Here is a 24,255-nt window from a genome sequence, read left to right as displayed (position 1 = left end):
AGTGCAAAGAGTAACCATCTGTAAAATAAAGAGTCTGTACATCAGAGGAAACAACACTGTTTAAGAGAGGAGGGAGGGAGAGGGGGAAAGACGAAAAGAAAGTGCAAAGAGTAACCATCTGTAAAATAAAATTTCAGCTATGTTCTTTTAGCAATAATCATACAAGATGAGGATGGAGCAAAAATTATGGGGGAGAAAGATAAAAACTAGTTACATCTTTAACAAAGAATGGGCTCCACCTTGCAGTTCTTTTCTTTATATCTACCATACAAACACTGGTTAACAGGAGCAGAGCCCCGATTTTCTCAACGAAGTCTACATACTACACTAGTCATTCTCCTTATTGATAGTATCAAATACTAACAATTTACTTTTCATAATAAAAAAACCCAGTAAATCAAATCTTCGTTAGCAAAAGTAACTGAATTAATCCACGAAGAATAAAATAGAAAAGAAAAATTAAAGTATATAAATTTAATCCACCTTAACTGATTAAACCAAGCATATTTAAGTTGCCTTATTTCTAATTGCACCAATCCAAAATTGTCTTAAAAGAAAATAAAATGGAATAAGTTTTGATAAGTGTATGAATTCAAGAAGTGGAAAATAATAACAATATGAAATTCACTGACTTTTCTTCTTCCCCTCACTCTATGCCCTCCCCCAAAAGAGAGATGAAAATCGATAAAAAAAAAAAAAAGAAGAAGAAATGACTACCAATTGATTCAAAGGCCCAATCATGGTTTAAGATATCAGGATTGGATTGGCCGTGTCAGCAGATCCATATTGATGGTGTCGGAACAGGGGAGTGCAAAATGGTCCAAAAAAACCCCGTATTTGTATTTTTAGGGGGCAAAATGGTGCAATCTGGTCTGATACGGCCAATCCTTAATGGTATTGGCAGCTACCGTGCACTAAAACCCTAGGGCCAATGGCTTCTTTGTTTCTTCTCAAAGAAAGGAGGAAGTAAGAGAATGAAGTAGGGAACTCAGAGAAATTTGAAAAAAAAAAATCGAGGAAGAGAAAAAAATCGTGAAGAGGAATGTATGGGGTTTTCTTTCTTTACTTTCCCTTTTTTCTTTTTCTTTTTTTCATTTCTTAGTTTGCATTAATTGTGGAGGTGGGTCGATGGGACGAGTCAGCCCTTTTGCATAACTTTTGCATATCTTAAAACATATGGTAAGTTAGTACAAGGTAACAACTATCAAAACATATAGGGTAGCAACTATAAAAATTATACTTTTTAGGGGTAGGAGATCCAAACCCATCTTCCCCCTCATTCAAGAATCTTAATACATTTATGTAGACACATACTATACATAATATACATGGGGGAGAGTTCCCCACATGGACGGTGTAGGAGGAATCTCCCACACAACACCAATGACAGCACGCAGGACAGAATAGTTAGTACTTAGTAGGGGTCCACAAAGATCAGGGAGGATAAAGAAAATGAATAAAAGAAGTCCTGTTAGAGGATGTGCGTCAAGCAGACAGCGTGGGGATCTATTTATCATTACATATGTAGTTAAATTCAATTGCTACTAGGTATACAGTAGTTATATATAAAATATATGTAGAATGTGAATTTAACTAAGTAGTCTATCCCCTACAGAAGGAATGGTGCATAATATCCAGAAAGAAATTTTGAGAAGGGCGGGGGGGAGGGGGCTCCCCCTTTAGGTTGGGTTACATTTATGTTGGGCCTCCGGTCCAAGGGATTTTGGTTGCAATAGGCCACTTTAATGGGCCTAAAATATAGGTAAGAGGAAAGAATATCAGATTTATTAGTTCGTTGGAGTCTTAGTAGTTGTTTTCTATTTCACTTCTTATCTATTATACCACCTTATCTTTAGCTGGAATAGGCCTGATGTTAGCAATCCAGCTTACCTCTATATTATCTGTATAGGTTGCTATTTTTTATTATTTCTTCGGCGTATGTTATTCTTAATTCAGTCCTGATGATATCCTATTACTAGTTAGCAAAGGTTATTAAATAGATGTAAAGGCCATAGGCCTTCCTAAAGATTTGAAGATTATACAAGCTTATAAGTTTCAGAAATAAGTGATGGATTCAATAGTGTGCTTGGTGCATAGTTGTCACGGTGTCTAGGCGACCCAAGGCATTGGAGAAGGTCCGGACCCAAGGCAACACCAACAAGGCGACCAAGGAGCCTGAACGCCAAGGCGACACCTTGACAACTATGGCTTAATGGATTCCAAGTGAAGACTAAGGTGGATTCCTTAATGGAAGAGATTCTCTTCACGGGCTTGGTGTGTTCCTGTCCTTTGCTACCAATTATTTTATTTTCTATTAGATCTAGTTTCATATTCTGTTTTGTTAGTTTCATATCCTATATTCTCTGTTCAATGATCCTATGTTTGTACTAGTTTCTAGCTGGATTTTTCTGGTTCAGCATATGTCTACATTACTACGCCTATGCTGGACAACAATTTAAATACTTGCTCTTTTATTTATTTATTACTTGGAAGAGACACTCTACAAACACGGAAGCAAGAGTAACAAAGGGACAGCAACAAAGACATATCATTTATACATTCATGTATGCAGACTAATGAAGCAATCATTATCATGACATATTAAGCAAGAACCACACGCGACAGCGTATTAAAACTACTTCCTCCAAAAAAAAAAAAGGGAGAGGAAACTTCAAATGAAAGGAAAAAACCTAAAGTGTGGTTAATTTAAGTCAGTAAAAAAAATCCAAGTAAACTATTAACAGAAAGAGGAGGGGAACTATATCCAAAGGTAAGGTATTAATATTGTACAATTTAGTAATTATCAATGATCAGGACCACAGTGAGTTTTGCAACAAAAGATCAAATGGTAGTAAGGCCAAAGTATCCTATCCAGTGTCACAAGGTAAAGCAGCCGGAACATTTGAATGTATACACATATTGATGTGTGTTGACATGCTTCAGGACATTGGTCGCACATCGGTGGGCTCTGTCCATATATAATAGCTTCAAATAATAAAAAAGTGATTCCTTAATCTTATTAAAGGTGACGGCTAAAAGCTGAAAATTAGAATCAACCTGCAGAGCCACACTAGCTTTGTGATGCATAGAGATGCATAGTGGATAATCTACATAAGAAGGATGGTTGTTCTATAATATTAGGGATATAATAACAGACATAGTTCATTATCAAAGTAATGGATTTAAAGATACAATAAGATAAAAGCCATTATTAAAAATAAAAATAGCTCAGTAATTTCACAAGGGGAGTACTTGATAGAGCACAATCAAGAGTTGGCATACCTTTTCTTAATCCAGGGGATACATCTTCTCCTCTGAAGACAAGAGGAACATCAACCTTCAAAAAAGCATGAGATGGGGCTCTTATAAATGTAACATTGAGAACTGCATCTGTGCCCGCATGGAGATGAATCTGACAGAACAATTTTAAGTAGCAAGTTAAAAGCACAACAGGAATTAAATTACACTCAAATTAACTGAACAGACCCACTCAAAACACAAGGACCACAAAGATTATCACTTATTCTCAAGAGTAAAGACCCTATCACTCTCCAGTTGTATATTTAATCAACTAGCCTAGTTCCTTTCCTCCCATTACCCCCATTCTCAGACATCGTACAACATAATGAATTTTATCGTATAAGCAACATGGTCAAATCACAGACAGTAAGTGCAGCTTAAGAAGTCCCTCAGCAGGGAAAATTAAAGGTGTGCACCAGCTAAAACCAAGATTAGATACTGAGGGATAAGATAAACAAATATCACTGAGATATCATTCTTCTACTTATTTCAGATTCATGTAAGAAATAGATAACAACAAGCTCCCGTTTTGATGGTGACAACACTGTCTCACCGAATAAGAAAGGAATTTAATCCTACTTTGCAAACAATAAAATAGGAGCATCATAATGATACATACGAATTCTACACCTCATATACATCCTATATTTTCACCATGTAACTCTTTTATCCGCATTCAGCCATTCTAGTTTTGATTTATCCACTCTATAATCGAGTACATATGAACTTCAAAGAAAAGAGTGAGATTCTAGTATCAGTCCCACTTCACCTGCGAGGTGGAACCCGGTACAAGTCCCGTTTTAGTAGGGTGCCAATCTCAAACTTGAATATGTGTCTTCAAACTAGCAGCTTGAGCTTTATATCATCACACAGACAATGACCACTTGATAACATAAAAATTTCTGCTGAGTGCAATAAATTAATTTTTTTACCAACTATTCTCTCATTATCTAGATGTAAATATCATCCTCATTCCTTAGGAAAGACTCCCCTAACTCTTTAAATGTTTATGTCATCTTCAACAATGGACTTCTAAATGTATGTATCCATGTTACAGGAATTAAATTCCAATGTCATCTCTCTTTGTTTAGGGGTGGGGTGTTAGTAAGAACACCAAATCCACCCCCAATATTAAATCTATCTGATAAGTTAGCCACAATAACCGATTAAGTGTATGAGTCACATGTTTTAATTCTCTGTTCAGTGGTTTGCCACAAATTAAGCGATTCTCACAAACTTTGTTAGCCTACTAAATGTCTGAATTGATTCATATCCCTCACAAAGTGACCTTCCACCCGTTCCCCCTCATTTACTCCAAAGTTCTCCATTACTCTCAGAACAAAACATAAAGTATAAGAATGTAAACATTGCAAAAATGACACAATACAATTGCTTCTCCGTATAAACACAATTAGAAATCAAAGTGCAAATTAGCAGGAAATCAAGACCTTACCCATCGTGGCAATACGCGAACCTTCTCAATAACATCTTCGGAGTCGAACGTTGGTCTAACCTCCAGATCAAAGAGGCTGGAGAGGAAGAAGGATCGGCCAAGATGATTGACGAGTTTTTTTATCTGATTAGTATGAACAGAGATTAGTCTCTTGTTCCCACCGTGCTGTCCATCTTCCTGCTCGAACACGATGCTCGGCACTCGACCAGCTTTCCTCTCTTTCGCCGCTATACTTTTACCTGAAGTAGTGCGAGGGATGGCAAGTATCGTCTCAGCATATTTGGGGTTTGGTTTGGGGAGACCTTCCAGGTATGTGAGAGGGACTTCGGGTTCGTGAAGAGCAGCTGCAACTGCTGCTTGCGAAAAGAACCGGAATTGTATAGCCTTGGTGAGCAGAGGCCGATGGATCCACATTTGCTTTGCTCTGCAAAATTAACACTACCCTCCTCAGCTCTCTCTCTCACCGAATTCGTCCTCTCCCAAAACTCTTTGCCGTCTCCTTCCACCGGAGCTGGTGGTGAAGTGGAGAACTTCAGATTAAGAGAAATGAGAGCTTTTGAGGGTTTACGGCTTTGCGGGTTTAAGAGTCGGAGAAGAGGCCGAACCGGCTGTAACGGGTTGGTTTGAGTTGAATACCTGCCCAATATGGGTGGGCCGGGAAAGCAGTGCGTATTGCGCACCATGTGCATCGTAGAAGAACATGGAAATGACGAACTGAAAAGAGACAAAGGCTAGTTAGGCTCCCTCTGCTAGAACTCCTGAGTTGGGACTTGGAGTTTCAGAAAAAGCGATGTTTGGGATTCGTTGTTCTGTCGTTAATTTCTCTTCTGTCTCTCCTTCACTGTGTCCACGTCTGTCTTCAAGTTCAAGGTAAAAGATATTTTCTTTCTAACGAGAAAGTGAAAAAAATTTCTTTTTGATTTTATTTCGTCTCTTACGTTCACTGTTGCAGGCGGATTGTGAGTATGTCTGCACTCGAAACTAGAAACCCGACAGTTCCCCTAAAATCTATGGTGGTAAAGCCTCCTTCTCATCCTACTTATGATCTCAAAGGCATGATCAAACTCGCCCTGTCTGAAGACGCCGGTGATCGTGGTTCGAATTCTGTCTTTTTATTTGTTTGGTTGTGAATTCATTCATTTCTGTTGTTGAATTCTCCAACATTAGATAAGAGGTGCGGATTTTGTTCGGAAGAATTTAATTGATGAATGAAGAACTCCTTGGTTGGTTTAAGCTATAAGTTTCAAACACTATTGAGCGGTATCAGTGGTTCCATTGCAGGAGATGTGACTTGTATGGCCACAGTTCCTGTTGACATGGAAGTTGAAGCACATTTCTTGGCCAAGGACGATGGGGTGATTGCAGGAATTGCTCTTGCAGATATGATATTTGATGAGGTTGATCCTTCCCTGAAGGTATACAGCTGCTAAATTTTTTATTTTTGGGTAATGTATACTAGCAATGCGGGCAATGATTTATGTAGCCGACCCCGTTTAGTTCGGAGAAGGCTAAGTAATTGTTGATTGTTGTTGTATTTATATTTCTTTATTAGGTTGAGTGGTATCAGATGGACGGGGACTATATTCGGAAGGGGATGCAGTTTGGTAAAGTATATGGTGAGATTCTTAGTATATTTTCCTTTTAAAATGCTTCCATCTTGTATTTCAAGGGGTGTTTACAAGCTGTTCTGTTGGCATACAAAGGACGAGCACACAACATTGTTGTGGCTGAAAGGGTTGTACTCAATTTTATGCAGAGGATGAGCGGAATTGCAACTCTAACCAAGGTTCATTCATCTTCTCGTGCCTTCTAATTTCCTTTAACCCCCCCCCCCCCCTCCCAAAGTCCATTGGCTTGATCTGGCCTAGATCATCTCTTTTCAATTAATGTAAAGCTAGATAGGAACTATCCAACCCCAATCAGGATCACAGGCACAACACAAGTACAGGTACTAGTTCAGACTTGTAACAGTATATAAACTCAAATTAAATAGTAAATAAACAAGGTCATAACAGTCCTTTAAACTCTCCCATAAAAAAAAAAATACATATAGATTAATCCTCACGAAAGACACATGTGACAGCAGCCAAAAAAATCCTCTCGTAGGCTCAAAACTTAGAAATAAATTTGATATAAAATATCACATCTCCAGCAAAGAGTTTAGGAAGATGTTACCATCGATTGGAAGGAACAATAGGGTTAATCAGCCCTCCAAAGATCAGCTTCAATGGATGGCTGTAGACTGTGATATGACAGGATAACAGAAATAGAAACTTAGTGTATATCTTCAGATTCAGCCAGCAGAATTGCTCCAAACTTGGGTCAATTGTAGGCCACAATAAGGAGATGTTGTGCTCCAAATATCTCCCAATTCTAATGGCTGGTTGTAGAGGTATGGTGGTCTGAAGTTGTAGCAGAAAATAGAAATTAGATCTATGCCAACATAAAAAATAATGAAAGAGCAACTAGGAATATGAAATTGGCAGCATCTAATCTTCCATGCCAGCTGTCCATACAATCTACAGCACTGTTCACGTGAACAGTAACGCTACCTGGGTTAATGACTGAGATCCATTTTGAAAGTTCAGATTTCATAGATCCTAGATCATCGTTGCAGCCTTGTAAATACCTCATGAGTCATGCATAAGTGTTAAACATCTAGTAATTTAAAGCGTATGATTGACAGGTTGAGAAGAAATTTAAAGTTAAAGTAAGCATTCCAGTAATTTAAAGCTAATCTTTAGTTAGTTGTAGAGTTGCATTATTAGAGTTGGTGGTTTTTCTCGGTGGGTGAGGTGATGAGGTGACACATCCTGTTTATGCTTATTGTCATCGTACTGTTCGTGTTTTTGTTGAATCCAATTTATTTGAGTGGTTTATGCTAACTATGCTTTCTCTATACCAAGAATACATTGAAATGTTCATCTTTCTTGTAGGCAATGGCAGATGCTGCACACCCTGCATGCATTTTAGAGACGAGGAAAACTGCCCCAGGTTTACGTTTGGTGGATAAGTGGGCGGTGTTGATCACTTCTCTGTCTTTTAATCTTTTACTTCTATATTTTCTTTTCATTTTTGGTAATCATTTGGTTGAACTTCTTTACGATCTTCTTTGACAGGTACTAATTGGTGGAGGGCAGAACCACAGGATGGGTTTATTTGATATGGTGATGATAAAAGACAATCATATTTCAGTAGCTGGAGGTGTTTCAAATGCCATAAAATCTGTGGACCAGTTTTTAGAGCAAAGGAATCTTCTGATGGGCGTTGAGGTTATTCCCCCAACTTTTAAGATGATCTTGTTTATATCCGTGAAGCCTAACAAGCTATTAAGTTATTGGTCGGGATTTCTCAACAAATCCTTAACCCAACTTTGTATCCTGTTCCAACATTAGATTATCTGAAAAAAGGGCGTACCCAATGCAGGAGGCTCCTGCCATTGTGGGGTTTGGGGAGGGTCATAATGTACTCAGCCTTACCCCTGCTTCATGAAGAGGCTGTTTCCCAACTTGACCATTAGGACGCAATGGAGCAACCTTACCATTGCGCCAAAGCCCTCCCTCCAACACTAGACTATCTAGAGAAGTATATTTGTTAAAACTTGTCAAATATTTTCTCGCTAACTCTCTCTTCGTGCCCTTTGACATCCCCTGATCCTTTTAGAGCCTGAAACTTTTGCACAATATCACCAATTAGGACTATCCCAAAGTTCCCCCATATTTTCATACTATGTACTTGTGACACATCTATCTCATCATCCCTTTCTAAGCCATGGTCATTCTGAGGATGTGTTTTTGGTTGCCAAGTATGCTGCTCTATAAAACACTTTTAAGATATGAATTCGAAGTTTAAATTTCATTCAGTTCATTTTTTGGCTGCACTGCTTGGCTTATGCAACTGTTTCTTATCTTATTTGTGCACTCATTTTCTGTGTGATTCCCTTTATCGAATATCTACGTGCCAGGCAAAATATATCTAACATTGACATACCTTTTTTCTCACATCAGGTTGAAACCAGGACACTTGAGGAAGTGAAAGAGGTATTACATTATACATCCCAGACAAAAACTTCCTTGACCCGGATAATGTTAGACAATATGGTTGTGCCATTACCTAATGGAGATGTGGATGTGTCCATGCTTAAAGAAGCTGTTGAATTGATAAATGGAAGTTTTGAGACTGAGGTAACTCCTAAGATTCACTCTTATTTACATAAACTGTCAATGTGGTATCTCCAACCATTTCTGAGATCTATCATTGTGCTTTTATCCAAGTTCCCTCATAAACCCAATAGTATTAAGTATATAACCTTTCATACTATACCTACCATTTATCCAAGCTATGCTGCTGCGATTTAGCCATGGACCTTACTCATTTCAATTTTCTAGCATAATGAAAAGGTCTTCCTTTCGATTACATAGACCAGTCTTTTCTTGGTGATCCTTTGTTCTACAAGGTTAGTAAAATGGGGTGGGTGGGAGAACAGCAATTTTTTTTTTGGGGGGGAGGGGGTTCTGGTTGAGGCATTAGATTTCCCCCTTCCCCCCCCCAAAAAAAAAGTTTCTACCCCAGTGACAGGTGGTCTTGAAAGTTTATTGCCTGTTTTCTAAACTGGAAATTACACAAGATTAGGAGGCACATTATATTTTGGACCTTGTGCACATTTTCCTTGTTGGATCTCATGCCTTTTTTCCCCCTCTTGTAACATTGAAAAATACGCTGAAGACTGATGTAGTCTGAATGTTCTATAATGACTGAAGAAAATCTTTCACACTCTGTTATCATATTTGAGAAGCTACACTTGATAAATCAGTACCATGACCCACTAGTTATTGCCAATTGCATCTGATGTTACTGATGATTTTCCTTGTATCTTATTTTAAACATACATGTTCTATACTTCTATGAATGACAGGCATCTGGTAATGTTACTCTTGGAACAGTTCACAAGATTGGACAAACTGGCGTAACCTACATTTCCAGGTAATTGGCCACTTTTCTCGTACATTTAATTTCCTTGAGTTCTTATTTTTCATGTCTACAACCTGGCCCATTTGATTATTAGAGGGACAAACCCAATTCCGAATATGAACCATTAAAAAAAATAGCTATTAAACCATTTTACTAGTATGCTAGAAAACCTGGGCTTCAAAATAAAAACACTCAGGTTTGTAGGTTTATCTTGAAAAAAAACTTTGTACTTCTCTATACCAGAGGAGTTTGTTTTTGACAAAGTATTATAAACCTTTTGATGCAGTTAAGAGTGTCCAATCAGGCCAATTGGGTCTCGAAAGACTTTATTTTGGCCCATGGTTGGGTTCTTTGGGCCTTGGGATTTTTACTTTTTTGTTTATTGATGTGATGGGCCTGATTTTTAAACCCATAAAGTCAGCATAAAGTTAGTACATGGATTAGTAGGTAAGTTAAGTGTTTGATTTAGATTGGGATACTTAATAGCTTTTAATAGTTCTGTTTTATGTCTGTTTACTTTAAGTCGGTACATGAGAGTAATAAGGAGTCCTTTTATTAGTCAATTTAGGAATTTGAGAAGGTATATGAATAATTCACCACCATCAATTAGAGATGTTTCGAGTAAAGAATGAGTGTTTTTTAAGAGTTTTGGAGCTGTTGGGCTTGGCATATTCCAGACCGCTTCTCTTCTCTTCTTCTCCACTGATTACAAGGTTAGTTTCTGCAATTCTCTTGTCTCATCATATCAATTCTAGTTCTGATTATGTTCTTACGAGAAAGATCCTATCTATTCTGGCCTTTTGAATTCCTACTCCACCTTGGAATTTTCTAAAACTTCATATCTAACAATTGGATTTCAATTCTGCTTCCATACTAAACAATTGGTTTCTAATCTGAACCTGCTTATGGTTTAAAAATTCAAACTTGAAATTGATTTTCTGTTTCCTACCACAAGTCTGATTGCAGTTTAATCGATTTTCAAGTTCTGTTTTCTAAAATTGATCTCAGATTTCTAACTATCATTCATAGTTGTCATGGCGTCTAGGCAACCCAAGTCATTTGAGGGGGCCTGGACGCAAGACGACACCAACAAGATGACCAAGGCAACCAAGGTGCCTGGACGCCCAGGAACGCTTGACAATTATGCTATCATTAGGCTCATTATTTGGTTCTAAAATCAAACCCTAATCTGGTTTGTTTTAACCTTCTATCACAGCTTTCAGATTTGGGAATTCATTCTTTGAGTAGGAATCTTCATATCCTAAGAATCTGACCATTGGATCAAGCCTGGTTTCTGATATTACATTCTCCCATCCAATTAAAGCATTTGACCAGAATTTTGCTTGAATCTGATTCCTTGATTCTTTGTTATTAAAATTCTTTGAAAATCTGGTTTTATTCCTTATGTGCGATCCTGTTGCAAGCTTATCTCGCACTGGATCTCACTGTTCAAGATTGGCACTGCATTACCTAGTCCTGGATGATGTCTGTTTGTGAACCACATAGTGACACAAGGGTAGGAGTCTATACAACAACAACAACTCAGCCTTATCCCAACTAAATGGGGTCATCTATCTGAGATGTTAATAGTGGACTAATGGGAGGGTACTGTGATTTCCATATAGATTTGCTTTCACATAATAGTTGAAGTATGCAAGAGACAGGAACAAAATAAAGGAGGAATGTTGAAAGAGAGAGCATAGCGGGTTGTTAAACAGGCTTAGTTATTAGTTTCATTTGGTTTCAGCTGAAAATTTTGAAATATTTTATTTTGGCTGCCATAATGAAACATGTAATTAAGTGGAATATTTTGTTGCTTTGGCAATTGTGTTCCCTTTTGGGTGCTCCAGCTAAGCGTTGAAGCGATACAAATCTTTGTTTTGGAAATCTATTTGGCTTCTTTAGGGGGGGGGTAAATGAAAGCATGTTTAATTCAGCCAAATATAAGCACTTTTGTAGCCCATTTATGGGTTTGCTGAGGCCCAACTCAACAGTTTTGAATATAAAGTGTTGTGTCCTTATTAGAATGCTTAATCAACTTAATTCTAATGTTGTCTCCCTATTAGACTTAATTCTAATGTTGTTTCTCTATTAGATTGCTTTATTCAACTTACTTTTAACATAATCTACTTATTTATATTTTCCAGAATCACTAAAGGGCTGTAACCAAGGGAAAGTCCTTACAACAGGGTGCCAGGAAGGGTGTGTTGGGGTTGGTCCTACCCATTGGCATTTTTCACATGAAGTGGTTGCCCTCAGGCTCATACATGTGCCTTTATGCTGGCAGCTTAAACTGTTACCATTGAACTAAGCAAAATCCCTTTGTGACCCAAGTCCCAAGCTGAAATGGCCATGAAAACGAAATCTACTACTGAGCGAAAGGGTAGGGTAAAATGAGGTTAAAAATTGGAAGCTTAATACGTGTATTCCACTCTCAGTCATTTGAAGTTGACAATGCAATGATTCTGTTACAACTTGGATTATTCTTTGCGAAGTGATTTCATTGCATTAGGCCTCAATATTTTTTCTTCTTCTCTTTTTGTTTTTTGGGTTGGGGGGTTGGGGTGGGGGAGAGAATTATATTGCCTGCAAACTCTGACTAGCCAAGTATTAAATATTTGTGTTTCCTTCAAGGATCTGTGTGACAAAATCAAACTTAATATATAGTGATTAGAAAACTAAGCCAAGAAAAAAAAATACCCATTTAGTTGGGATGAGGCTCAGTTGTTGTTGTATAGAACTAAGCAAAGAAAAAATCCCCCATTGTGGAGAACTTGGTCTAACAACTTAAACAACACTTCACATGCTAAACATCACCATGACTCATAAACACATATCTAAACCCTACGACAAATTATAAACATCACCATGACTACTTAAACGTCACCACAACTTCAACAATCTGTTTTGGGTCCTTGTGTTTTTTTCTGTTTTATGTTTAGCTCTCAAATTGCTTCATACAATTAACAGTGCTCATGCATTTGACTTTTGCAGTGGTGCTTTAACACATTCAGTGAAGGCACTTGATATATCCCTTAAAATTGATACAGAGCTTGCACTTCAAGTTGGAAGGCGTACAAAAAGAGCATAATTGCTTCTCCTTTATTGGTGATATGGTCTCACAGTAATCCATCAGGATTCTGCTATATAGAAAAGTGGGTGAGGATCACCCTTAGAAGCTCTCATGCTGCTACTGATATTCGCCATGGAATTGTAATAAATAGAAAATATGATGAATATGTATTCTTTAACTCATTCTAGTCAATCACAATGTAACTGCTTGGGGAGCTTGTTCCTCAACTAGATTGGTCCCGTATCAAGTAAAAATGGTAATTGCATGTGTTTTGTACCATTTTTTTATGAAATAATTTTGTACTTGTTGAAATCCATGCCCATAATCTTTTTGTAGTATTGTACTTCCACAGTTTCACTGCTAAGATTGAAATTTTACAGATGCTTTCAAATCATTAATTGGAATTGTTCTTTACAAATCTAACACTGGAATCATGTTGCAAGGTTACCAAACAGAATGATATGAGCTTGTTGGGGTTAAGTGAGGGTGAAGATCTAACTCTGGCATTAGTGTCCTTTCATTCTCTGTTGAAATATCACATTTCATATACAGAGTTAAGTAGACAAGTATGTAATATAGGCACACAATCTCTAAGATACTGAGTACTGATGGAAGCTTTGTTGAGGTAACAGGAATGTCTGTGTTCTCTACTATTAACTCTTGCTGCATTTTGGAAATCAACTATCGGACTGAGATCGTGCAAATCAGCGATAGTGGCTGAACTTTTTTATGGTGTGTTAGTGGCTCTCCGGGTAGCTTGTGAGGAGATACCAGGACTAGGAGTGCTCGTTGCCAGTCTTGAGGTGGTCAAACTCCTATAAAGTATGGATTTTGATGGCTAGTCTTTGGAACTGTTTTAACTTATTGTTTCAAGCACTCAATATATTGTACGAGTTCAAGGAGTGTAATGTTTGTTTCGTTTCCGGAGATCTAATCTTCCCAGCTCATACTCTAGCTAGGAAAGCCAGATTAGATGAATCTCTCAACTGCTTAGGAACTATGGAATGTGGATGCTATGGATGTTTTCAACCTCTTTGTTTTTTTGGTAGATGTTTTCAACCTTTCTCAGTAATATTATTAAGTTCTCCTTGGAAAAAAAAGTACAATCAATAGAAGAACAGAAGAAAGTAGAATGTGTTTGACTGATCCCCGTATGAACTAGGGTTAGGGTTTATTGAGACCGATTCTTCACCGATCTTGACTGATCCGAATCTCGATTTTGAATTTTTAGTCCTTGAACTAGACAATGCCAAAAGCATATCTGAGAGACCCTTCAAACCAAGGATTTTAAACTCAATTAGGGTAGAATTGGTTCCGATGATTCTAATCCGGCTTGGATCGGAATCAATTGAAATCAATCTAAAAACCTTAGAATCAGCCTCTCAGAACTGAAACCAAATGATCCATTTCCAAAAAAACGTAGAATCGGCTGCCACTCCAAAATGTCTGGAATTAGGATCAGGCACAACCGATTCCAATTTTTGGAACCATGCTCCAAATCCTTGGGAGTCTTGGCTCTCCAAAAGTCTAAAAGAGATCCCATACAAGTTCCAAAACTTCAAGATTTGTACTATGGTGTCATTGAAAAGCCCTTAGTTACCTTTGTGTCCAAGCCACCCAAGCCAATGCTTGAGAAAGCATGTCAATGAGAATCCATCGTGCGAAATGTCCATCGCACCTGGTCATTTCCATTTTTCTAGGGGTGCGACGTTCATTATGTGTGTCATTGTGTAAGAACACGAAATGACTGCCACAATCTTGATCATTTTCATTTTTCAGGGATGCGACGATCATTATGTACGACCCCTGTCCCTGGGCGCAAGGGCGTCGCAGCTGCGCTGCACGACCGGGTGTCTTTCTTTCTCCAAAAACCATAACAGTACAGTTATTGCAACAAAATATTATTTTGCATCAGAAGTCAGAACCCACTTGTTTGAAATGCTAACTTCACATGTTCCGTGAGTCTCTTGAGCTTTCCAAGTTCCAGCCCAATTACAATGTACGAAAATCTTTTTAGGTTCATTTGCTTCGTTCTCCCCGATATGCGAAGGAGTCCCGAATGTAATAGATAACTTCAGGAAGTTCTCTGAGAGGCGAACCATTGCTTTCCTTGCTAGACCAAGAGTGTAGCTTACCACGACAATTGAAATGCTTTCTTATTTCCGTAAAAGGCCTGTGAGCTCCTGATGCATTTTGAATGGAAGACCAGGAAGATGAGAGGAGCTTCTTCAGAAACAATCCTTTATGAACTTTTCTCTAACAGATATCCTCGAAATCATCAGTCTTTAGTTTCATTTGAATGAATCCACTGTAACCGCCTCTGTTCCCTTACAGTTTGAAACTCCCTTACTGATCTTGAAGTTGAATTATTCTACTTACCTGAAACACTTTCCATCTCTTCAATCATCCTCAGAGTATCCATTTCACCTCTTTCAAACGAAACACCTAATTGCTGTCCAATCTTTATCGCATTTCGAACTACCCATTGAGCAGGGTCAACTGGGTCATCTTGGTTTCCTTTGCGAGTTAAGATTCTTGAGGATTATTTGCTCTGTGGTCTACCTGTTCAGCTGGATTAACAGGGTCATCGTCTTCTACCTGTGGAATTGTTCTGGTCAGAGAAAGTTGCAGAGTCCTGGCTAGTCAAAACTTAAGCTGAAATTTCCAAGTTATGAAGTGAGTACCGAGCGGATGTGGACAACGAACACCACAACCACAGCCTTATGAGGATAACAATCTATTTTTTGGTGCCTAGTGTACCACTCAGGAGAGCCCACGTGGCATAACATCTGAAACGTATCTCTGTTCTTGAGGTCACTAACGGTTTTTAACTACATTCCAGATTACCTCCCTCCAGTTTGCTTCCAGCGAAGGATTCTTTGCGATTGTTCACTCAATCCTCAATTTACAGAACAATGGCTGTGGAAGTTGCAAAACTGGGGTTTCATTGGAATTCTTCTTCGGTGTCCATACCATTTGCTCCAAGATGCCGACTGAAGCCATTAAATCCCTTTCAATCTTCTCAAAGGAAGCTCTTGGCGGCACCTCTTTCGTCGTCACTGGTTGAAGAACAACCTCTTTCCTTCACTGTACCAGAAAATTTTCTCATTGAAGCTCTCATAGGGATTCAAGGAAGAGGGCGCTCCGCCTCTCCTGAGCAACTCAAGGTTATAATTTACACTTCTTTCTCAAAACTTTGTTTTTCTATTGTTTTTCGGCAAGACTTACTGGACATTCAGGAAATTGGATGCAATAAAGTACTATTTCTTCTCTCCTCTTTTTTTTCTGGAACAATTTTATGCTACTCATCTTTTTTATCTTTACGCAGGAGGTCGAACTTGCTGTGCAAAATCTTGAAGGTTTGGAAGGTGTACCAGATCCTGTGAGTAATTTCATATTATTGATAATTGACAAAATCAACTCCTGCTAAACAAAAACCTTATCCCAACCAGTTGGTGTCAGCTACGCGATTCCTGTTCTGCCATTCTCCTCTGCGACATCAGGAACAGCTTTAGATATGGTTATTGGTAGCCACAGTACTTGATAGTGTACAATTGAAAGCTGAAATGCCTAGACTAATGATTGAAGATCTTGGTAAAATAAAACGAAAGATGATTGTTAATGGAAGCAAAGGCAACTCTTAAGAATTCTAGGGAAGCTTCAAGCATGAAAGAAAATGAAACATCAATGTTGTACCTTTGACTATAGCTGATATTGACTTCATGTCATAACCCTAACACCCCATATAAGTGCATTAGAGCTTTGAGCTCAGGTTTATAGAAACCCAGAACAACCAAAGCAGTGTTTAAATAGAAAAATGTTTGAATATACAATGAGATCCTCTAAAAGCCATAGTACATTGGTTTAAAGAAGGGCATGACATTGACATCTTAGAGGCCATTATAATGTCCCAAATAGGAAATAGATACAAGAAGTAACTCCAACTGGCCAAATGAGTAGTACTTAAAATATGGATATTCTAAGAAAACCGGGCTACCAAATTGCTGATGAGATAATTAAAAAAAAAGTTATGTAATACTTGCAAATGAAGAAATTTACAATAACAAATGTAAATTTCTATTTAAATAAGGAAATAAGTTTCCGGTGATGGTACTCGCAAGCAACAACATGAGGAAGTTTTTAGTTGTGTCTATGACCCAGTTTTGTTGCTTGGTGTAAATGGCTAAGTTGGACAATATTTGAGTTTCCTTAATGGTCATAATTGAGTAAATTGTCTATTGCTTGCTCCTGGTTTCTTATGGGCAGCGGACCCTCCAACTGCCCAACAAAAAAAGGGGGAGGGGAGGAAAGGTTCACTAATTCTAACATTGCTTCAACCCAGGGCTGCTCTAGGATGGGTATTTAACAAGACACCTGACTCTAGCCTTTCTCCTTGTTTATTTATCTATCCATACGTAGCCAGTGGGGTAAGATGGTTCTCCCCATTTTGCATTTAGCCATTCCTGAACTCATTTACATTTGGGTCTAGGGTCAGGATTTGGTTGGACATTTCCCTAGACAAACTCAACCTATCGCCAGTCCTATTAATACATCAAATGAAGCAATGACTTTTTGGTTGCATACTTGATTATCAATTGCTAGTGAAGAATAGTTTCTGAATTTCTTATGTGTAAAGCCTAAAGAGTGTCATGTTGTCTCTGATACACTGCAGACAAGCTCTGGTCTGATTGAAGGTCGCTGGCAACTAATCTTCACTACAAGACCTGGAACAGCATCTCCAATTCAGGTGAGTATCCTTTACAATCTAGTTTGAGATTTTGTCTATTCTCCATTTCATATTTTCAGCTTCTTCTGCATCCTGGCAACAGTCTCTTTTTTATTTCTCTCATCAAGTTCTTATAAATTTTCTTATATTTTACATTAATATTATATAAATTCAAATCTTTTATGATTCCAAAGTTTTTTTTTTTATTGCCTACAAAATTGAAAGATCCACAAAAGATATATTATTTTCCTTTGAGATAAATCTTTATGAATCCAAGAAGTAAAGCTTATCTGCAAAGTAGGAAAAGAGGTCATGACTCATGGGAGGGATGATTTGAGTCAAGCTTAAGGCATGACGTTGGTGATGCCGTATTCATCATCTGATACACATGACTGGTGATTTATTTGTATTTTTACTTTGTGATTACTGGCAAGATTTCTAGGAAGTAGATCTGGCATCTTTGAATAATACATCTTTTTTTTGTTTTAACTTTGCAAAGGTTTTGAGCACATACTAGCTGTAGCTCGCATTGGAGTAGGGAGTTTCATTCTTTGGATCTTTGAACAGAAGATTTGCATCTTTCCATGCGATAATTTCAGTAATGATTTCATGACCATATAACATTGCAAGGTGACCATTGCACCTCTGATACCAATGTTTAATTTTATTGAATGCACTAAGATGGCCTCTTCACTTATTATTTGCGGAAGCCAGTCATCTCATGCCCTAATTGTTCTGTTGACAGTTGGGCAGAGATGCAATGCCTCGCAGAATAGTTGCAGTGATCCAATTCCAGCCTCAGTTCCTACCAGCTCTGTATTTTTATGTAACAGTTCAGAGATTTGTGGTCGTCAAATATTCACCACAAGTTGGCTGGAACCAAGTAACAGACAAATAAATGTTCTTGCATTATGCTGATTTGATCAAGGAACCATAGTGAAGCACTTCAATAGTATCTTTGTTGTCCTTGATTCTTAGATATTCCCCCCACTCTCCCAAGTCCTTCATTGGAAAAGTAGATCATTCTTTAAACAATTTCCTTTTTTTCCCTTATTTGATCCAGTCACCAACTACTCTCTGGAGTTTCCCTAGTGGTTCTATACCCAGTGCTGAAGATCGAGCGAGGAAAACAGACTCCCCTTAAAATTTGTGGATTTTGAGACCCTTGAAGAATTCATTCATCTTGTGTGTCTCCCAAGATGTATCCTTTGGGTAGTCATGAGGAAAGTCAGCTTTTAAAGGGACCTTTTGAGTGTGACTAGTGCTGACAGCTAGCCAAGATTCCATACATACTTTGTGGTGATGATCTTTATCTTTAATACTTTTGTGACTACAATTTAGAGTCTCTTTCAATTGCTATTTCATGAAACAGTGAAGTAGGGGAAAGAAAAAGGTCCATTAAAATTTTAAGATAATCCAACCCAAAATGATATAATCAGAAAGAGGAGAGCTTTTATCAACTCCCAATACCACTCACTTGTTTCCACTTACCAGCAGGCTTTAACACAAGCTCCTCATGATGATGATTACAATAAAGACACACAAACAAATGGTATCTGGGGAGTGCAAATTTCATAATATATCATCAACACTATACCTCGTTCCAGAAATAAATTTTGCAAAGTTCATTTATGTTTGGTCAAACTTAAGAGTGCAAAGCATTCAATCATTCAAAACATCCTAGAAGCTGGCATGGACCTTTATCTTTTGTAGTTTCATAGTCTACATTCTTACATCATATTTTTTTTGCTGCATTACATCATATAGATAATAAGAATATAAGATCAATACTTTCAATACAACATTTTTACATGTGCTATATGGTGTCTATTCATAGGAAGACTATCCTGTTGCTAATAGGCATCCATTTTCTTTAGCAAACAATTAATTTGGAAATTCATCATCGTCTAACGATACCTTGTTTTCTTAATGCACTTGATACGACTCAGTCATTTGTCTTGTTAATGCGATTGTTGGACTCATATTAAGTGGTCATATTAACATTTGGTCTCCTTTTTTCTTTGATTACAAATTGATATTTTCATTAAAGAAAGATAAATTAGTATAACAGTTCAACCTTTTCTTGATTTTGAAGTACGGATTGCTACGCATTATAACTTTGTTTCAGATTTGTTTCGTTTTGTTGTTGACTAAGGTGATGATGGTTGCTTCACTATTCCATGTATCATGCAGAGAACATTTGTAGGGGTTGACCTTTTCAGTGTCTTTCAAGAGGTATACCTCAGGACAGATGATCCAAGGGTCTCCAATATTGTAAGATTCTCCGATGCAATAGGTGAGCTAAAAGTAGAGGTATGCCTTCGTTGCCTCAAATTTTTTCAATGATGTTTATCAATTACTCATCTTTGAGTATACCAATATTCAATTGATTTCAACCTTCTAGTTACATATATGAACTATGATCTATTCATGTCTCCTTATGGTCTTTCAGTTGCAATGAAAATAAGTTTGTAACGCTAGCATAGATTTTTTTATGGCATAAAATGGATCAGAATAAAATCAGATCCATAAAAGCATGGGTAAGGCTGCGTACATTGTGACCCTACACTGGGTACGCCCTTTTTTTATTTATTTGAGAATCCATATGCAGACCAAGGTCCAAGTTCATCCAACTGATGAATTGAATAGGGCTGGATTTTGATTCCTGCTGTACATTTGGGAGCATTTCCCCACTGCATGAATTGTTAGAGCAGGGTTTAGTGTGAAAGCTTCAAATTGTTCGCTCACTCAGAACTTACCAGTCTCCTACATGCTGAATCCTTGTTTTTGCCCAGGCAGCAGCATCAATAAAAGATGGAAAACGCATTCTTTTCCGGTTTGATAAAGCAGCCTTCTCTTTTAAATTTTTACCATTTAAGGTTCCATATCCAGTGCCCTTTAGGCTTCTCGGAGATGAAGCCAAGGGTTGGTTAGACACTACATATTTGTCTCATTCTGGAAACATCCGCATCTCAAGAGGAAACAAGGTAAGTAGAAAATAGCTTCTTTAAAATTTACTGAAACGCACCTGCATGACTTTCTCTGTGGATAAGCATGGGTGCACATACTTATCAATGTCAAAATATTAATAAACAATTGTTCAAAATCCATGCGTATTTCATTCGTAACTAAGGGTATGCAGCAAATTCGCTGTAGTGCAGGGCACCACATTTGTGCTGCAAAAGAAAACTGGACCAAGACAAAAACTATTATCTGCCATTTCCACAGAGTCGGGAGTGAGAGAGGTTTGATATCTATGAATAGCTCATCTATCACAGAATATTCCATTCCGAATGTTCATCTTCTGGTTAGGTTTCTCTCACTAAGCTGATTTTATGTGCCATAACATCTACAGGCTATTGATGATCTCATCTCTCAAAATCAGACTGTGGCCAAAGAACAGCCAGAACTTCTTGAGGGTGAATGGCAATTAATATGGAGCTCACAGGTTACCCACTACTAGCAGTTACCCTGTTTTAGTTTTTCATTGAGTATAAACTAAGTGGATGGATTTTTTTATTTTTTTTTTTGGGGGGGGGGGGGGGGTTGGATAGGTTGGTGCATTCTGAAACCTAAAGATCAGTTGTTTTCTTTTTTTCTGAACCTATCATCTAGAGATCAGTGTCATGTTTTTGTCTATATCTATATTAGAATTTGGCTGTCTTGACATGTTTCACTTTTGAAGCTTATGTCTATTGATGTAGACAATAGACATTGGTTATGAGATTGAATTGTTCATTCTACATAGACTTGTCCCACTTAAGTCTTTCATTATTGATGCATTATGGTGATCTAACAACAGCTTTTTTGAGGTTAATCAGCTGGCATTAGCAACCTTCATTTTGTATTCTTGAATGATCAGTTTCTGTATGTCTTTTCTTACTTTATTTCCATATCTTAAGAATTCCAACTCCTTCACTAAAAATGGAACATATCAAAATTCTTTGTCACTGGGGTCATTATGACATAAAGCACTGGTGTTTGTCTACTTCTATTAACAATTATTCATTGTCTATTTATTAAAAGGAATTAAATAAGGTTTACAGATTTGTAATGAGTCCTAGGGTAGCCAAAGCATCCATTCGTTGCACTTTCTCTGGGTACTTAGTCCTCTGGGGAGCAAGGATTTAAATCTCGGAATCGCAGATCGGATTGGAAAATCTCCTATCCCAATACAGATCAGCTGATCCAGCCTGATACTGGCCAATCTTTGACAGAAGTTTGATGGTACCGACTAGTATCGACTGGACACATGGATTGGTGCCTGCAAATCTGCCTGATTGGATCCCAATATCTAAATCCTTGCCGTAGAGCATGCCCATCTCTACAAGAAATGTCAAACATCAATATATAATGTATCCACATTTGTTTCCCATAAGAATTTAACTAAATTAAACTCTTTTATGTTGCAGACAGAGACTGACAGTTGGTTAGAGAATGCTGCCAACGGTCTCATGGGTACGCAGGTAATATGCACAGATGAAGACAGTGTTCTGAACCCAGCACTTAGTGGTCCTTAAAATGGGTGGATCAACCCCCAAACCTGTTTTTGCCATACACCACCAGTTGATTGGTCAATGATTTCTCTGGCCAGGATGGCTAAATTGTTTTGATCCATGAATTGGATGTTTTATAATTGTGAATTTTTTTTTTTTAAATATGTTTCAGTGAGATTTTTGAAAGTCCAACCTCCAAAGAAAGCTTAACTTCAAATATCATATCTTGCAACACAGCCTCACTCATGCTTGGGTGTCTCATAAACTAAAACCATTTTCCTAGTAGGTGATCTGTGGGTTGACATGATGACCCACCTCCCAGCACTTAAAATGGGTTGAGGATGCGCTGGGCTTCAGAACATTGGATGAAGGCTGATAATATTCTTGGAGTCTTAGCAAATATTTACAGATGTTTCTTTATCGGGTATTTAGTCAGTCTCTAATTTTGTTAAAATGGCAATCCTTTAGATTGTCAAGGAAAATGGACAGCTGAAGTTTCTGGTGGACATCTTGCTTGGGTTCAAGTTCTCCATGGATGGCACTTTTGTGTGAGTTATCTAATCTTTTTCCTTGTCTGTTCCATCAGACTGAGGCTGGTCTTCTGAAGCTTGCTTACCAGGCTTGTGGTTTTTGATACTGTGCCTTTTCATTTAGAGGCCTACGTGGATGAAGTTATTTACTTTTTAAGTAATAATATAGTGACTCATCCACATCTGCAAGAGGGTGCATGGAGAAATAAATGATATACATCCACTGATGGATTCTTCAACTTGCTTACTAACTAAACGAGGACATTTCATTCTCCGAAAATTCTCTCAGAAATCCAGTATCTGCTTTGCACACTTGTGTAGTCGCATTGCAAACCTGCATAATATTCACTATAATTATGTCAAACACCAAAAGTATCCTTGTTTCCTTGCTTGGTCAGGACATCTGGCTTAGATATAGGGGTGGAAGATCTTGGTTTTTTCTTTTAGCTTCATAATTTCTTTTCGCTCATTTTAAGAGGCAGACTGGCAATGCAAGAGATTGTTCTGTTATATGATTTTCTCAAATGGGTCATATAAACATCTTCTTGTGATATAATTGATGCATATCTCTTGAAGTGACTGCCATAATAGGAGAAACATTAGAAGAGTCTATCAAATTGGTGAAAGAAATGGCTTACCAAACAAAATTTGGAAATACTAGGAATACCATTGCACTTAATTGCTGTCTGTGATTTTTATTGAACATGTTTCTGTCTTTTCAGTGTTCCAGGTAATAGTGGTCTCTATTAACAGGTACATAGGAAACATGTCCAGGATATGGATTAGCATGTGAAATGAATTCGTTGATTCATAAAATTCAACTAAGTAGTTCAGCATGCAACAAAATGCATGTTGAACACGGAACATTTTAGAAACCAGAATGTAGTTATATAGGTTCAAGGACTTGAAGCTTAACCCCAAAAGCCCAAATCATTATCTAAAAGTAGATAGTTACTCAGTTTTCTGGCTTACAAGGACATGCTTCTTAAAGTTCCCTTAATTTGTTTTGTATTGTACTCTACCAGAAAAACCGACACCAACACTTATGATGTTATGATGGATGATGCAGCCATCTTGGCTGGTCCATTTGGAGTTCCTATGGAGATGAAAAGCAAGTTCAACATGGAGTTGCTGTAAGTCTTTTCCATGATACCTCTGTATTTTATTTGTTAGGTGACGCAAAAAAAGATAGTTGGTTTAAGTTATACGCATTGTTAGATGATCTATATTTCTTCCAAGTGATCTGTAGTTTATTCTTAATCATGAACAAGTAAATGGTTGTGTGTGTGTGTGTGTGTGTATGTGAGAGAGAGAGAGAGAGGGTCAATATTATGACCATGCTGTCTTTTGCAGGTACACAGATGACAAGATCAGAATAACCCGGGGCTATAGCAAGATTATCTTTGTCCACTTGCGTGTTGGCAGATCCAAGAAGAAATAAATGCTTTGAGAACCAACAAGATCTTGGTTGCCAAGCAGGAAAAAGACCCAATGTTCAGGGGAATTTACCCTGTCTTTCTTTTCTAAACATTTCTGGGGGTGGCTGAGAATGTCTTTGTCAATGAATGCTTATTTCTTTGCTCAGTTACAGGTAAGAGCTAGTGTTGTTTCAATTGGGTTAATAATGAAGCTAGTATCCTAGGCTTCATCGAGACCTTGTAAATGAACTCATGGTTATGCCTCCAAAAAAATGGGTGTCCAAGGAG

The 24,255-nt window shown here is 37.8% G+C and overlaps 3 protein-coding genes across 4 annotated transcripts in view; 2 read left to right on the top strand and 1 right to left on the bottom strand.

The window, feature by feature from the left end:
* The window catches only part of LOC122641848 (50S ribosomal protein L25-like), a 22,517-nt gene extending 3,914 nt beyond the window's left edge, over nucleotides 1-18,603 (bottom strand). The window contains exons 1-3 of the mRNA XM_043835154.1: nucleotides 18,591-18,603; nucleotides 4,754-5,238; nucleotides 3,283-3,412 (exon numbers count right to left, since the gene is read on the bottom strand). Of these exons, the coding sequence (XP_043691089.1) occupies nucleotides 3,283-3,412; nucleotides 4,754-5,167 (544 nt within the window). The 5' untranslated portion in view covers nucleotides 5,168-5,238; nucleotides 18,591-18,603. The remainder of the gene's footprint in view (nucleotides 1-3,282; nucleotides 3,413-4,753; nucleotides 5,239-18,590) is intronic.
* On the top strand, nucleotides 5,496-13,073 carry LOC122641847 (nicotinate-nucleotide pyrophosphorylase [carboxylating], chloroplastic). Of its 2 annotated transcripts, none has more exons than XM_043835153.1 (10): nucleotides 5,496-5,623; nucleotides 5,706-5,848; nucleotides 6,035-6,168; nucleotides 6,306-6,369; nucleotides 6,457-6,539; nucleotides 7,690-7,773; nucleotides 7,873-8,025; nucleotides 8,761-8,937; nucleotides 9,669-9,736; nucleotides 12,719-13,073. In XM_043835153.1, the coding sequence occupies exons 1-10, from the start codon at nucleotides 5,544-5,546 to the stop codon at nucleotides 12,813-12,815; spliced, it is 1,083 nt and encodes a 360-aa protein (XP_043691088.1). In that variant the 5' UTR covers nucleotides 5,496-5,543; the 3' UTR covers nucleotides 12,816-13,073. The 2 variants fall into 2 exon arrangements, with proteins under 2 accessions (XP_043691088.1, XP_043691087.1); XM_043835152.1 differs by having other exon boundaries at nucleotides 5,700-5,848.
* Nucleotides 15,492-24,255, top strand: LOC122641846 (probable plastid-lipid-associated protein 12, chloroplastic). Its single transcript, XM_043835151.1, has 11 exons — nucleotides 15,492-15,964; nucleotides 16,126-16,179; nucleotides 17,470-17,544; nucleotides 19,717-19,836; nucleotides 20,319-20,510; nucleotides 20,685-20,768; nucleotides 20,879-20,971; nucleotides 21,936-21,989; nucleotides 22,488-22,567; nucleotides 23,575-23,682; nucleotides 23,903-24,255. The coding sequence occupies exons 1-11, from the start codon at nucleotides 15,713-15,715 to the stop codon at nucleotides 23,988-23,990; spliced, it is 1,200 nt and encodes a 399-aa protein (XP_043691086.1). The 5' UTR covers nucleotides 15,492-15,712; the 3' UTR covers nucleotides 23,991-24,255.

This window comes from Telopea speciosissima, chromosome 10 (genome assembly GCF_018873765.1).
Source record: "Telopea speciosissima isolate NSW1024214 ecotype Mountain lineage chromosome 10, Tspe_v1, whole genome shotgun sequence".
In the NCBI taxonomy this organism is placed as follows: domain Eukaryota; kingdom Viridiplantae; phylum Streptophyta; class Magnoliopsida; order Proteales; family Proteaceae; genus Telopea; species Telopea speciosissima.
This window is presented reverse-complemented; position numbering and strand designations above follow the sequence as displayed.

Bases quoted from the DNA above. Each gene is read 5' to 3' on its own strand.
- LOC122641847 (XM_043835152.1), top strand. From the start codon at position 5,544: ATGTTTGGGATTCGTTGTTCTGTCGTTAATTTCTCTTCTGTCTCTCCT. The intron at 6,370-6,456 runs GTGAGATTCTTA...TGGCATACAAAG, and splicing joins GCAGTTTGGTAAAGTATATG to GACGAGCACACAACATTGTT. The intron at 7,774-7,872 runs GTGTTGATCACT...CTTCTTTGACAG, and splicing joins GTTTGGTGGATAAGTGGGCG to GTACTAATTGGTGGAGGGCA.
- LOC122641846 (XM_043835151.1), top strand. From the start codon at position 15,713: ATGGCTGTGGAAGTTGCAAAACTGGGGTTTCATTGGAATTCTTCTTCG. The intron at 20,769-20,878 runs GTTTGATATCTA...TAACATCTACAG, and splicing joins CAGAGTCGGGAGTGAGAGAG to GCTATTGATGATCTCATCTC. The intron at 20,972-21,935 runs GTTACCCACTAC...TTTATGTTGCAG, and splicing joins AATTAATATGGAGCTCACAG to ACAGAGACTGACAGTTGGTT.